Source organism: Mauremys mutica, chromosome 2 (genome assembly GCF_020497125.1).
Source record: "Mauremys mutica isolate MM-2020 ecotype Southern chromosome 2, ASM2049712v1, whole genome shotgun sequence".
NCBI lineage: Eukaryota > Metazoa > Chordata > Testudines > Geoemydidae > Mauremys > Mauremys mutica.
The window spans coordinates 173,617,279-173,633,049 of NC_059073.1; the positions used below are offsets into that span (position 1 = coordinate 173,617,279).

Genomic DNA, 15,771 nt, shown 5'->3' on the forward strand with positions numbered 1-15,771 from the left:
GCCTGAGCAGTAATTTCGCGCTATATTGAATAGATTGTGGGCCCACCATTACTTTGGACAGCGTTTGCACTAACGTATCAAGATGGAAATGTGTAACTTAAGTTTGGATTTTGTTTTTCTTTCCACCTACCAATTCCCTCCTGTGGCCACAAACACTCCTTTATCCCATCCGAGGCTAACACCGAGAGGTATTCGGTCGGTTTGCTTAGGGGAGAAAAATGTACAGGCATTTTAACGTGTTGACTAATAGTCTCTCCCGGTGTTAATTGTCCACGCTGTTTTTGGTGATCTGTAAAGCTCATGAATAAACAGCTCTTTTAAAATTTGCATCTATGTATTTCCATTCAGAAATACATATTATTTATTAAAAACGATCATGCGTCCAGTTACCATGGCATCACATCCGAAGATTGTGCAGAAAGAAAAAAAAATCCAGTAAGATAAATACGCTTTCTTAACTAACTTGATCCACTCTCCACATCTTGGTGGAGGCCTGACATCGTGAATAGAATACTGTATTGTTGCTTTCAGTTGAAACTGGAAAATGCCTCTGTTTAAACATTTTCAGTCTCACTCGAATGCAAACATACAATAATCTATTCACGATAACATGACGGCTAATGCTAGCGAAGATTCCAAGCTCCAGGAGAAAATGAAATTTAAAAAGTTAGTTTTTCAGCAATAGCTCAATGGGAATCATTAAGGAGAAGCCCAGAATATCATATAAAAATCATTCCCCCTTTTTAAAGGGAAAATAATCCCACAGCTACAATGCTTTCAAACGAATCTTCTGACAAATGTTGCAGTTTAGAACCTTATGCTTTGTATCTTGGAAACAAGAAACGCAGTAGCTGGAAAACTTGAGAACAGAATGAGAAAGGTCAAGGTTAGGTGCTGGTCAGTTTTTGTTTTCTTTACCAAGTATTTTTTTTAAAGTAACTGAAGAAGCATAAATAATCACAAAAGTGTTATTAGCTGCACTATATAAAGCACAAATAAATTACATGAAGTCTGAAATACTAGGCTCTAAAATACTCACTTCCATAATATTTGCTTACCATGCCCTCTTCATATAGCACAGGGACCAAATGGAAACAAATGTTATCTAAAGTAAAATCAACTCCAAATAACCACCGAAAGGTGGCACACTCTGGAGTGAAGAATGAGTTCAATAAATTAATTGAGAGGAAGAAGCAAAGAAGAGAAGTGGGCATTTTCTATAAATGTTCTGTTTAAAAGTTCTTTATCTCACTTGGTATCAGGACATACTGTGCTATTGGGTTTGAGGCAGAACTTCACTGAAATCAGTTGCGGGAATTCTGCCTGAAAACCGATGGAACAATGTGGGCCTTTGTACTTATGATATGAAATTGAGCCAAAACTTGTTCTCTTTACTTAGACGATTAGTCCCATTTACCTCAGTGGAACTGCTCACTGGAGTAAACAGAAGGGGATTAGTTCTATAGTCATTGCATATTTTGCATGATAATAAATGATTAAAATAATCAAAGAGTTAAAAACATAAAACCAAAAAAAACGTTTTAATAATAATGTTCTTATAACAGAAGTTCTTATCTGTGGATTGCACTGTACTTGGCAAACAAGCCTTTTTACCTTTTAAACAAATAATTCATTAGGTAATTAAATTCAAGTGAGATTACTCTAATTAAATATACACTGCTGTTGAATCATAATTTCTATGTGGCCTAGTTAAAGATGAGCGATCTCTTATTCCTGACAAAAAAAGAAAGCTTTAAAAGAATTCCCCAGTGACTGGAATAATAGATTTATCCACCACCCTACAGAGGTCATTTCAAGAAAGAAGAGACACTAAACACAACATAAAGGGACTTTTCATGTCTAGAGATACTAGAATTTCAGGTTTTATTGCTCTGAATTCTTTAAAAGACTTTGTGGAACCTAGGAGGAAATCAAAATTATCTTTCAAAAGGCGATAAGTTATATAAATATGAGCACAAACAGAAATGTGTCTCTGAAGGCATTAGTTCTGCATAATTTCAGATGAGTAGCTACTAGGCCTCAAAGGAACAGTGCATCTTGAAATGCTCTGAAGGCTTACATTGGCCAAAATAAGGCAGGACTTTAGCAAAATTAGAAGTAACTTTGTAGCCAACGATGTGCTATATGTCCTGGTTCCCTTTAATAGCATTAGGAGTTCAAACCATAAAGACTAATCTGGAGAGTAGAAGTTCCTGCTCTCTGCTTTGATCTCCTTCCTCTTGGCTGTTTAAAGCTGACAGTTTGGCTGAATGGCAGTCACTGCTTTCATTTGTAAGACATGAGTTTCCTAGTGTTCCAGAGCTAGCAGCTACACCTGTACTGCAGGAATTTACATTGCATTGCTCCAGGATGGCATTGATTTGGGACGGGTGAAATACAAACACAAACTAATTAAAAACTGCATAATGCAGCCCTACAGGAACAAGACAGAAAAACAAATAAATACAACTGCAGCTGGCACAGCAATTGTGCCTCTGCCCCCAAGCAACAGTATGGTGACATAAAAATATAAACCTTAAAAATCTCACATAATTGCTGTTGATAATTTTGGAGGCAGAATGAAAATTATTTTATTAATTAAGTTAGGGTCTGTAATAGATAGATAGATAGATAGATTTGTTTGCATGTTTAAATACACAGACACATATGTTTGTATGTAGCTTTAACTATTAATTTATCAAATGTATAAAAGAAATAATCTAATCAATTCTAGAATAAAAATTAATGTAGATTAGAATGGAGATATAATAATAAAGCATTGTTAATAACTCACCATCAGATTTCCTAAGAATTATTTTCTTTTTAATCTATAAATTAAAGAAATCAATATTTTTCTTTAAAACAGTGTGACAACTCTTTGTTTACCATGTTCATTTCAAGTTTCTTTCCTAGTTATTAAAATGAGTGTATTCAGACACCCTGCTTCGTCACTGGTAAAAGATTTTGAACTCTCTCTCTCTCTCTCTCTCTCTCTCTTCCCCCTCCCCTTCAAATGTAGAAAATCGCCCAGATATCCAAGATGTCTGATTACTGTTTTGCAATAAATTGATCAAACCAAACCATTCATTCTTATAGTCAGAGATGCTAATGTGAATGAAGTTTTGCAAAAGGTGATTTTCTTTAAATATAAATGTGTTTGTTTTTTTTCCGGTTGGAAGGTGCATAGTGGATTTTGTAACTCAAGAGATGCATTGCCTTTCTGCTTGTCATTGTTTGACACGTCTTGTTGTCACAAAGTGGAGTTGTTTCCCAGATTTTGCTGGAAAAGGTGCAAAGTAATAATGACTGTTTAACAAGGCTCATAAATCAGGGTTGATGAGAAGTAATCTTGAACTGCACGCCGGATGGATGCACGAGGAAGGCAGGCCCTGAGTGTAGATGACCAACGAAAGGAAAAAAATAACTTGGTCGATTGAAATGTTACTAACGATATTGGTATCCCAAAAATACATATTGTCAAATGAAATACGGTCCCATGCTACATCAAAAATAATACAGTTAAAGAAATCAGTCAACTGATCCAAAGAGTTGACAGTCAGTGCTTAATTATAATCTAGGCAGGATATATTAAAGTAATGGACTCAGCGCTGCACAAATGAATCACTAAAGTGTATAGCTTTGATACTTAAGATAGTGGAGCTATTTTATACTTACATATGGAAATGATTGGGACGCTAGATGTAGAGAACAGTTCGTGAATTATTTTCATCTTTTTATTTTAGTCTAAGCATTATTTCCACAAGAAAAAATGAAAATAGATTATAAACTTAACAGATCAACTTCAATTCCTTTCTATAGTACCAGTGCAAGCTAAACATCAAGAGAGGATTTGCAAAGGAATCGATATAAGGCTCTTTCAAAACAAAGAATAAAATGGAAAACTTTTTCTTCTCAAGCTACAAACAGGACGCTCTGGCAAATAGACATGCATCTCTTTTTGTATATATTATCAGCGCCGAATATACCCTGATTTTAATAACATGTTTATATGCATGTGTACATGGATGGCTGTTCAGAGCACAAATGTACATATCTATGTGAAAATTATAGCAGTGAGCCGTATACAGTTATACAAATATAAACCAACTCCATTCTCAAATTGTACTTAGCATCTTCTTCTCTCTATAGTTCAGGTGTCTTCTTTCAACATCTCTGTCATCTCCATTTGAATATATTTTCAGCGGTTTATCACTGCCATCTCCAGCCCTGCACATTTCCAGCAGGTTATCACAATTGCCAGTCCCCCCTTCCTGATATGTTCTGCTGATTACCATCAGTGCCCTCAGATATTTGGTGCGGATTCCCAGCACTGCAATATCCACTCTTAGGACATCTGGAGCAGATCAAAATCACTGACTTCATTTTTAGTAGTCAGTGTTAAAGCTTTCACATATCCTCTCTGCAAACAAACCCTTTAGTCAATTCCTGCAGAACCAGACTTACGTTTTAAAATTCGGCCAAGCAGCGACCCCTATGTCTGGATTTGCATTTCTTATCGGACCTCCATCTAAACTGATTTGTTAATAATAAAAAAGAAAATCTCTTGGCAGTGGATGCATCGCCTTGAGAAACTGGAAGGATCACACTGTTTTAGGCAAACTCATTCTCAGAACGTGTTTCCTTTTTTTAACTGAAGTTTATCTGCTCACTGATCTTTGAATTATAGAAGCGTGTCCATTTAGGTCGATTTGTTTTAAATGGTATACAATTTATTTTAAGCAATTACCCTAGGTATAATCACATTATAACCAAGGCTGGTACCCATTTCCCTCTTGCTTGTTTTCATATGTAAATCCACTCTCCAATGGAAAGGTGACCGTGTTTTTACTCTAATCCCAATTCCTTTCTTTGCTACATGACTGATTGTTCTTGTCGTTAAAATGTGTTTAGCTAATGAATTGGCATTGTGCTCTTTTTTGTTAGGATTTTGTCGAAAGTTAAGGAGACATTCAAACACGGGGTCTTAGAAATAGGCTGGATTTTTTTAACACGGGTCAATTTGGAGAAAAGAAAAACCTCTAACAAGCCAGTATTTTAATTCCTCCTAGTTAACAATTTCAGGCTAATTATTTGGGGAAGATCTCTTTTCATTGTTTTAGATTTGTTTGGTTACAGAGGAAGAAGTTTCTCTTTCTTTTAATAGCTAATGATGATGTTCGCAATTTTCCGTACAGTTTTTGTTCTTTGTGATTTTTGCTTGTAATTAAGCCCCTGCTATAGGTCTTGTATGAGGGAAATAAACCCAGAATCTCCCAGACCTTCACTAAACTGATTTTGAAGCTAAGTAGCTTAGTATAGGAGCTCTGTTCCCAGCTTACTTGCAGAGGGAAAAACATTAAAAAGGGTTTGAAAGGTTGGCTACTAGACTGACTTAAACTGTCGTAAAATGAACAATGTCAAATTTGCAAGTACGATACACGTACTCCTGTTTTGTATTGAACAGGATTACGAATAATTAATGGCGTTCGCAGAACGCTGCTCATCTATTACCCTGAGAACTTTGCAGACGAGAAACAAAGCTCTTTCCCCAACGTTGAAACTTTCCCAATCTTTTGTTTGGACATGGTTGTTTACAACCTTTTCCCGACTCTCCCGGCCTTTTTCTCCAGTTTTTAAATTTCACAGAAAGAAATTATAGCAAAATTTTGCCTGAGAAGATGCTGGGTGACAGAAGAGCAAGCAACATAATTTTCTGAAATGATCTGTGCAGGATGGAGGTGGAGTGGGGAGGGGATGATTCACATTTTATAAGCCTCCAACAGGAAACTTCTCTAGATGCACATCCCAGCAATATCTAAAAAGCTAAGAAGATTTCGGCAGTGTCCATGGCTTATCCCACCTTCATTTACCTGCAACCCTGTAATGTCAGTTAGTAAAACACTGCTCTAGTTTTCTGGGACCGTTTACCTTTGTTACAACGGGGCACTTGTGTGTTTGATGGCTCTCCTGGTTAGAGGGTTAGAGAGCTTTTGTTCTTCTCCAACGTTTGAGGCTGGTACTGGAGGGGGTAGGGTCTCTATCTCTAAATGGTAGAGAGGGTAAAAAGGAAGTTTAACCAACTCCTCAATGGAAAGGTTTCCTGGAGAGTGGGGAGGAAAGGGTTAGGCCGGGAAAGAAAAAGCAGGGGGGGAGGCGCACTTCAAAGAAACTGGACACTTACAATCATTATTTGTGCTATTAGCATTAATGATATTAGTGAGTGAATTAGTGAATATTTGGCTGATCCGAGAAAAGCAGAGGGTAAAACGGGCATGTGAAATATTATAAATGTTATATTGTGAAATAGTATATATAAATAAAAGCACAATAAGGAGTCCTTGCTTAGAGTACGTGTTCGCAATAAAGTTGGAAAGTAAGCGAAATTACTGCAAAGGCTTTATTTAAAAAATCAGTGTGACATCCTTAAAACAAATGGCTTTGCAAAGTGTAACAAAGTTCAGGTCCAAATGGTTCTTTTGCCTCTATTTCCCTTTAGTCCTTCCTTTTAGGAAAAACTTCATACCCACTTTTTTCTTCTTTATAGCAAAGAAAGGAGCTTGGACTGTAGTGTTTGCACAGGGTAAATCTGCACATGAATGTGGAGCGGGGGTTGCTCTATCCCACTCGGCTCCCTGAGCCCGGGGAGGCAGGGATTAGCCCAGGTGAGTGTGCCTTGTGCTTCCTGCTGTTGCTGTTAAATCTTTCCTGAGCAGTGGGATGGGACCTGCCTGCGAGGGGAGAGCGCGTGGGGTCTCTGCCATAGCCTAAACAAAGGTCCGAGAGGGACTCGCTGCGGCGTGGCGGGGCAGGGGAACCCCCTAGTAACGAGTGAACTAGAATGTGGTGGCTGGGAGTTGAGAGGAGCCGGGCGAGCACGGTGAGACCAGGAGAGAGGCGACCTTAGGGGAGCGGAGAGCCGGCCCGGAGGGGTCGAGTGGAACCCCCACTAGACAAGTGGAAGAAAATGCCCCAAAGTGGGAAGCCCCTGCCCGGCAGAGCAGGAGCACCCGCGGGTCTTCGGGGCTCAGCAGTGCGCAGGGCAGGCGGGAGAAGAAGCCCCGCGGCAGAAAAGGGAAAGTTAGTTCCGCAGCAGCCCCAGGGTGCCTGGGCTAACGCGCAGCTAAGGCGGGCAGGCGGGGCCACTTCTCACATCCTGAGACTAGACGGACAAATCGCCACCACAAATCGTTTCTTTAAGGCGGCTGGGTCTCCAGCTACATCAGCCCTCCAGCACAGGGGGTTCTTTCCCTCCTGCTGCAGAGCTTGTTGTAACCAAATGAGAAAGGAGGCGGGGGCAAAAAGATTGTTTTTAAAAATAACAACACCCTTCCAACAACTCATTTCCTCTAGGTCCCTACTGACTCCAGGGACCTTGAAAGTTTGCAATAAAAAAAAATCCAGTGGAGCATCCCGGTTGATTTGCTGGATTATTTATTACTAATGTTCTGGATGTTGCTGCAATGTTGCTGATATTGTCACTGAATGTCACTCAGGTGGGATAAAGGGGGGGAGATCTAGTGATATTTGTAGCTAAAGATTTCTGGGGAGAGCTGCTAGAAAAGGTTGCCCTTAAAATGAGTTTGAGGGGAGGTGGGGAAAGGCGTTGTGCTGGTTGCTATAGTTAGCATTTTTAGTGGTAAATTGTTACCAGTCGCCGGGCTGCAAAGCCCCCTTTCCTCCCACGCCACTCTCATTTGTTCCTGAGCCTGGCGACGACAAGGGGGACTCAGTGTTAAAGGTGGAAAAAAACCAGCAGCACAGTTGTTTTTGTTAAAAGGGGACACACTAAGGCTGCAAAACAGCAAAACCCCAATGTTGGACAACTGTAAAATCGTGTAGACAGGTTGTCATACAGCAGTGGGGGCTTTTCTGAAAGGAGCCCATTGCTAAACATTAAATACACACACACGCAAGGCGCAGCAGCACAGCAGCTGCGCGGGTGCACACACTCACACACACACATCAACGAAAGTGGCCGAGCCGGGGCTGAACACCACGTGCTTCACCAAGGGGGGTGGGTGAGGGCGGGGCGGGGCTTGCTGCTCAAGTGGCTGCCAATCAAAGCATCAACTTCAAATTGTATCTGAAAGATCAGCCTAGGACCTAAGGGCAGACACATCAGTTGGAGCTCAATTGTTGATCAGATCACATCTAAGGGATTTAGGAGCGCAGAAGAGCCGAGATTTGAGGAAAGACACCCCACTGAATCCATCCACACTCCTCCTCCTCATCCACACCCACATTACAATACTGCTCTGACAGAAAGAAATCAGAACGAAACAGAAAATTATCAGATCGATTTTCCTCTCGCCCGGCCTGCCTTCTGTTAAAAAAAGAGAAAAGGCACGAGGGAGAGAGACCCGAACCAGCTGGATTTGTTCCGCCCCCACCCCACCCCGTTCCGGCTGCTCAGTTTCCCTCCTCCCCTGCCTTCTTCTTTTTTTCTGTTTTTAATTTCCTTCCCCCCTTTTATACTGCTGCCGCCGCCGCCGCCGCCGTGTTTGCGCCCTGGAGATGTCCTTCCCCCAGCTGGGTTACCCGCAGTATCTCAGCGCCAGCCAGGCGGTGTACGGGAGCGATCGGCCCGGGGTGCTGGCTGCCGCCGCCGCCGCCGCCGCCGCCGCTGCTGCCTCAGGCCGGCCTGGGGGCGCGGAGCTGGGGAGCGGCTCGGCTGCTGTCACTTCGGTGCTGGGCATGTACGCGAGTCCCTACAGCGCCCCCAACTACAGCGCCTTCCTGCCCTACACCGCCGACCTCAGCCTCTTCTCCCAGATGGTAAGTCTCGGGCGCTGCTTTTCCCAACCCCCTCCCCCCCCACACACACACCTCCCTTCCCTTCCCTTCACCCTTCCCTCTCTCCGGTCTGGGCAGGAACGGGACCGAAGTGCTGGGGCGTTTGTCCCGCGTTTCTCCCTGGCAGTGGGGGTGGCTGGGGGAAGACCTGTGGTTGGGCCACAGAGATGGAGCCCACTTAGCAAACTGCTTGAAGCAGCAAGAACAAACGAAAGAGCCCGCGTGAGTAACTTTCCGTGCTCCCGGCAGTTAGACACTTGCTCCCTCTGCCGCTCTGCAGATCCCCAAAGCGGTGCTGCTTTCCTGCGCTCCGACTCGGTGCTAGTGTGTGTGTGGGACGCGATGACCGAAAACCCCGGCAGACAGGAGAGAGGGGTCTGATATGGAGAAAGTGTGTGTGCGTATGCGGGGGTGTCTCTGGGCACCGGGCTGACCGGCCGCTACTCCAGCCGGGAGCAAACTCCATATAATTTTTCTTCTTGGTAGTGGATTTGCTGGGCTGGAGTCCTGTCCTTGTTGTTGGATTACCCTAGCAACTCAACTTTCCGTTTAAGAAAATTACTAATGATTTGTGTTGTTATTTAAACCGGCTTTAATAATATCCCTTTATCACCTTTCCGTCTGGAAATTTCATTTGACTGTGGAGCTATAAACGAGTCCGTTTGTAAAAGAGAAAACAAAAAGACTAGAGAGCATTCTAAGTAGTTGGCGTATTTCCTTACTTCAGAACTTTTGCTCAAGGCTTAAAATCGCCTGTTTAGTTGCATATACTTTTTATACTTTATTTTAAGCGTCACAGATTTAATTTGTATCAGGTAAAATAGTGTATCTACACTGAAGTAGAGAAGAACATTGTCATTAATTTGTCTATAACATTTTTTATTATTGTCCTTGGATCTGTTGCTAGAGAATTTACCCTATGAAAAGCGAAACAGATCAGTTTGTTAACTAACTCCTTTTACTTGTGTTTTTGTTGAAATATTTTCTTACTAATAGATAAAATATCTGAATTTCTGAGTGATGAAGTTCTTAGGTTTCGATTTATTTTTAAACACCTCTTAACCCCCCTCCTTCTGCTTTCTCCCCTCCCCCCAGTAAGGTATAGGATGTGAATATTTATAACTATGCACACGTAAGGAATCTATTGTGCAGGGTTTTTTAAAAATATATATTATCTGAACAAGAGAAGACATTTGGAATGAGGTCGTTTTATGATACAATCATTTTTACGAATACCTTTTCTTATAAAACGTATTTAATATTTTACCTCTATACAGTAGAAGTTGACACAGAAGCAATGAGTGATTTGAAAGTGGCTCCTTCAAAAGAATTCCCAACAGAGATTACAGAGAAATATAATGTCAGATACAGTAATAAAAAACAACGGAATAAAGGGTGTGTAGAAAGACTACTCTATGACAAATTATAATAAACATTACATCTGGCCTTTTAAAGATGGCATTCTTTTCTTTGTGGACTGTGTATAACCCTGGCCTATGAAATTAAAATACATGGTCCTATTCAACTGCCCGCCAAAGTTAAATCAGTTTCTTTGCAAAGACATTTGATACTTTTTGAAAATTAAAAACGCTTTGAACTTTTATTTTTCAAAACGGCTTGTATAACGTTTTGCAAGTGTTAAGACTATGAATATAGTCAAGCACAAATAGAGCAAGGTTGTATTGAACGGAACAAAAACAGAAATACAAGGTGGTTTCAGTATTAAAATATTTAAGAATATTCCCATTTGCTACTTGCAAAGATATCTGTATGTTTGCATACAGTGGCAATTCTTAAAATGGATGGTAATATCCTGATTTAATTTCTGGGCTTTTATTATTTGGAAATAAAGAGGTAAAATATTATGTGACTGTCTGAACAATTTGCGATAATAATGAGGCCTAATGAGCTTGTTAGAAAGATAAAATGTTATTTACCAAAACACCTGATGGGATAATTTGACTTGCTGTGTTTTACTACTGATGATAAAAAGAATATTGATTGCAAATAAATCACCACCTCTAAACGCTAGCAAACAATTTTCTCAGATCAAAGTAAAACTTAAGAGATAAAGTGACTGCATGCATATATATCATAAGTATGAATCCGTCTCCATTCCAGCGTACAAGGGCTCTTTTCTAACCAGTTAATATTTTATAGCACACGTCTGAGGTTTGTGGGTGCGTGTGAAATATCTCACATTTTAGTGTTTGTGATTCAAAATCGCATGTTACCTTTCTCGACTAATTTAACCTGTTAGCAAACTACTTTTTAACATTGATTTGGGGCTAAATAAAGATACTTCGGATTTAATTGTGATATACCCAAAGCTAATTTGAAAATAGGTGTATTATTAATATGCGCCGACGTTAAATTTGTAAGTGTGAGGTAATCTCTCCTTTTTACTGAGTGCTTATTTTAAATACACAATAAAGTTGACTCGTCGAGGTAAATGTGAAAACATTAAATTTGCATCGTTTGATTTGATTTGCCTGGAGGTGAGGGCTCAGAGGGTTGAGGAGTGGTGGAGGTTCAGAAAATAGGTCTAACGTTTAGCAGATCCGTGTGCAGTCACTCTTCCCTTTCACCACAAGAAGGGGAGTCATTTGGGAACAGTTCTGTTCAAACTAAATGTGAATAATCTAGAATGAGGAGGCCAAAGTTTTACTGTAAAGACCCCTTGCTGTATTCTAAAGGCGTATTTATGCCCTGCTATATCCCTGCCGGTGTATTGAGGGGAAAGACGGATCTCTCTTAAGAAGGGAACAAACTGCAACAGCAACATATTCAGGTCTGTTAGAGACATTAACAAGAGAACTCATTTTCTTTTCTTCTCTGCTTGTCTGAATGTGTTGCAGGGCTCCCAGTATGAATTGAAGGATAATCCAGGTGTCCACCCTGCTACCTTTGCTGCCCACACTGCCCCTGGCTATTACCCCTATGGACAGTTCCAATATGGGGACCCAGGGCGGCCCAAGAATGCCACCAGGGAGAGCACTAGCACCCTGAAGGCTTGGCTGAATGAGCACAGGAAGAACCCCTACCCCACCAAGGGCGAGAAGATCATGCTGGCCATCATCACCAAGATGACCCTCACCCAGGTCTCCACCTGGTTCGCCAACGCCAGAAGGAGGCTCAAGAAGGAGAACAAAGTAACTTGGGGAGCAAGGAGTAAGGACCAAGAAGATGGTAACCTCTTTGGGAGTGACAACGAGGGAGACCCCGAAAAGAACGAAGACGACGAAGAAATCGACCTGGAAAGCATAGACATTGATAAAATCGATGAGAATGATGGGGAGCAGAGTAATGAAGAAGAGGAGGAGAAATCTGAGCTCCTGCGACAAAGCAGCGAAGATGAACATTTGGAAAAAGAAAAGGGTTTGTCATTGTCAGCGTCTGAAGGTCTTAAACCCAAAGACTCTTTCTCCCTGGTAAAGGAGGCCTCTGACAACAGTACACGAATCATAAACCCCAATGGACAGAATAATTTACAGGTGCCACCTCACAGCAAACCCAAGATTTGGTCTTTGGCAGAGACAGCAACCAGCCCTGATGGCGCCCTGAAGTCTTCCCCTCCTCCCCCTTCTCATTCCCAGGTTAACCACACTTCCACCCAGATTCAGCATCCGGCTTTCCTCCCTAGCCATGGACTCTACACATGCCAGATTGGCAAATTTCACAACTGGACAAATGGGGCTTTCCTCACTCAGAGTTCCCTGTTAAATGTGAGGTCTTTTTTGGGAGTAAACCACCATCATGCGGCTCATCATAACCACCATATCCAGGCCCAGCAACAGCCTTCTGTGTTAACAGCAACCCTGGGAGCCCTAAGCAGTGAAAAACCTACAGAGAGGACCAGTCCCAAACACATAGGTAATGCGATTTCCCCAAATACGGTGGAGAGCTGTTTATTTTTTTTAAATGGGGTCAGATACAGCCTTGTTGTAACTCACTGTCTTTAACAGACTTCCACCTAGCTTACTCTAGGGCTGAATTTAGCGTGTTAAATAATATGCATTAGTGTCTTTCATGTGGAATACTACCAGTCACACACCAGGCACCTCAAAAATAAGTTAAAATCGTTAGGGTAGCGCTATTTAACTTATCCCCGGAGCTTTCCCTTGTTTTGTTGTTTAGTTCAAAGCCCTCGGCTTCAAAGTGATTCAACAAAACAAAAAAACAACAAAAGTGGGAAGAATATCTTAAATCTGCTTTGGAACAACAAATAATCAATGAAGGCAATACAAACGTGAACTGATACCTATATGTCTGCTTAGGTACATGTGTGAGTGCACGTGAGTATGTGTTTTTCTAAGATGTTTCTTGGGTTTTCTTTTCCTCCAGAAAGAGAAAATGCACCAAGGACTGAAACCCCACCCCAGCAGTTAAAATCGCCTTTCCAGCCTGTTCGTGACAAGTGAGTTATTCTTCACTGAAGGAATGTTACTTATGTGACACAGAGTATTTGAATAATAAAGACTAATTATAACGACTACTCATCTTCATATCAATACATAAAACAACAAAGATAATACAGCATTTCCTGCTGTAATCCTTTCAAAAGTAGAATAACTTACAACTATCCATAGCCAGTTTGTAACTTTTTTGAAACTTGACAAATCTCAAATATCTTTTGGCATTTGTGTCCTAGAAAAATATTTCTGTGTAATTAGCTAATGTCAGGCAGTTATATCAACAGACAGACACCGTAGTGATGCTTTCACTCTTTTTACTGATAGATTGTTGCGTCTTTTTCCCCCCCTACAGCTCTTTGGCTCAGCAAGAGGGAACACCGCGAATTTTAACAGCTCTCCCTTCTGCTTGATTAAATGGGTTGGTGAAAAAATATTTCAGAGACTGGTATAAAGGACAAAAAAAAATTGAAACGATATAAACGACTCCCATCAATCTCTCTTTGCAATAAGGTGGTGCAAATCCATAAAAGCGATCACACAAATCTGTAGATGGATCCCCCTTTTCCATTGTACCATTTCAGATCGTGTTACTCTAACCATTCTTGAATTATTTGTTTGGTAAATGTTTCCCATGTGTTTGTGTTTTTTCTGTATATAGAGTGATTTCAGATTGTATATAGAGCGTCAGCAAAACTTGTCTAAATCATATATTTTTGTCTAATAAACTAAATGAAAATATGAAATCTCCTCAGGTATGTATTTTGTTGTTGCAGAATTTAAATTTAAATTTAAATTTAAATTAGACATCTAATCAAACGTTTATTGTTTTCCTCCTAAATATTAGAGGATTTTTTCCTTAGGTAATTGTACCGTAAAATCATCAAATTGAGGCTTTACTTTACAGTTAGTGAAAGGTATATCCTCTAAGCCACGCTGCGAATTTTGTATTCCATACATGTACATTTAAAGAACTGAGTGCAATTTTTTGTTGGCTAGCTAGATGATAATTATCCTTTCAACTAGTAAAGGACAAAAATGCTCAGACACATCTGATCTTCAAAAGTGTAGGTGGTTTGATTTCCAGTTACTCTATACAATTAATTTTTTAAAGTAAAAAAAGAGAGAAGTTTTCTCTCACTTTGCTAACATATAACTTGACTTTAAAAATCAATTTATAAATTGGATGGCCAGTATTTAGTCCATATTTTGGGCTAAGTGGGAAAATAGTGGAATAGGAAATTGTGCTTTGATTTTTGTTCCAGTTATTCTTTAAACCACTACAGGGGAAATGTAACTTTTGAAAGATGTTTCCACTTGAGATTTAGTGCAATCTTAATAGAAAATAGGGGGAAATGAAATTGCAGCTACTGCACTTTTCCAGAGTGTGTGTTACAAGTTTCTGAGCTTTTGGTTAGAAGGAGCCAGAAGAAAAAAAAGAAGCCATCAGTTTATATAGACCTGGTTTAGATTGGCATTAATCTTCCAAAGACAAACCGTTAAAATTTGTAATATTTTCAGTGTTTCCTTCTTTTTTTTCTCCTAAAAGAGAACACGAAATGAGCATTGAAGTGCTAATAAGCTACCAGATGGTTGTTGGTGGTGGAAAATGGAAAGAAGCAGCTGGGAAAGTCATTAAGAAATAATGTGGTGACGCCCTATCCAAACTGAACAAACCTCAGAACAGGAGTTGTTTGAAACAAGACTAGATCTTGAAATAAAATATTAATAAAATCCCCATCAAGGTTCAGAATATTGGTCTGGGTTTAGCTGCAATATCCTTGAATGCAAAGATGGTTTCTGTGTAAACTACAGCTCAGAGATATGCTTACAAAGAAGTGAAGATGATTGAGTTTTATTTTAAATTTGTTAAAATTGAATCATATTCTTAGAAGAACTGGTGCGGAATATGTGAGGTGACTGAAATGTATATTGTGTCCCACCCCCTCTCTCCCCCCCTCTCCGGAAAGCAGTTGATTTTGACGCACTTTGCAGACTTTTAGCATACAACCTTTTTAATGTTTTTAAAAATCCTAATCAACTCTACCTTTCTTATATTAAACTTTACCAGTTTCAAACAAAAATAGAGCTTGATTATTTCGATAAAGTGCTGAGCACTTGAATGAAGGAGATAAACAGTTAAGTATTTAATGTAAATCATCCAAGTTTCTTAAAGCCAATTACAGTACCAACTAACTGCTGGTATAAACTTGACCCGAATTCCTGCTCAATAGCAAGTACATAGAAATAGCTGCAGTTCAATGCCCGTTGTCCCCGACATACTTTCCTTGGGCCCGATGTTCCTTGATCATTCATAACATAATTACCATTGCCTTCAGTGGTAGATCATGATACTCAAGGAATGCAGGATCGGACCTCTTTTTGCTACACACTTAGCTTTCATAACTGGCATCTTTCATTTAGAAAGCATACAATGCTGCTCTGTGAAGCTAAGCAAACAAGGTGGTGCCAAATTGGCTTGAGAGGAGAAGAGGGAGATTACTTTGCTTCATATTAATGTAAGAGGGGACTTTAATTGTTGAGAGCGGGAGGGTGGGGGGAGGCG

The 15,771-nt window shown here is 40.3% G+C and overlaps 1 protein-coding gene across 1 annotated transcript; it reads left to right on the forward strand.

The window, feature by feature from the left end:
* The first annotated feature begins 8,511 nt into the window (after nucleotides 1–8,511).
* IRX1 (iroquois homeobox 1) lies at nucleotides 8,512–13,834 on the forward strand. The gene is made up of 4 exons (XM_045006653.1): nucleotides 8,512–8,775; nucleotides 11,652–12,666; nucleotides 13,138–13,210; nucleotides 13,561–13,834. The coding sequence occupies exons 1-4, from the start codon at nucleotides 8,515–8,517 to the stop codon at nucleotides 13,616–13,618; spliced, it is 1,407 nt and encodes a 468-aa protein (XP_044862588.1). The 5' UTR covers nucleotides 8,512–8,514; the 3' UTR covers nucleotides 13,619–13,834.
* Nucleotides 13,835–15,771: the final 1,937 nt, after the last annotated feature.

Excerpts from the sequence above, each read along its gene's own strand:
- IRX1 (XM_045006653.1), top strand. The coding sequence starts at position 8,515 with ATGTCCTTCCCCCAGCTGGGTTACCCGCAGTATCTCAGCGCCAGCCAG. Across the intron at positions 8,776-11,651 it reads TCAGCCTCTTCTCCCAGATG|GGCTCCCAGTATGAATTGAA; the intron begins GTAAGTCTCGGG and ends AATGTGTTGCAG. Across the intron at positions 12,667-13,137 it reads GACCAGTCCCAAACACATAG|AAAGAGAAAATGCACCAAGG; the intron begins GTAATGCGATTT and ends CTTTTCCTCCAG.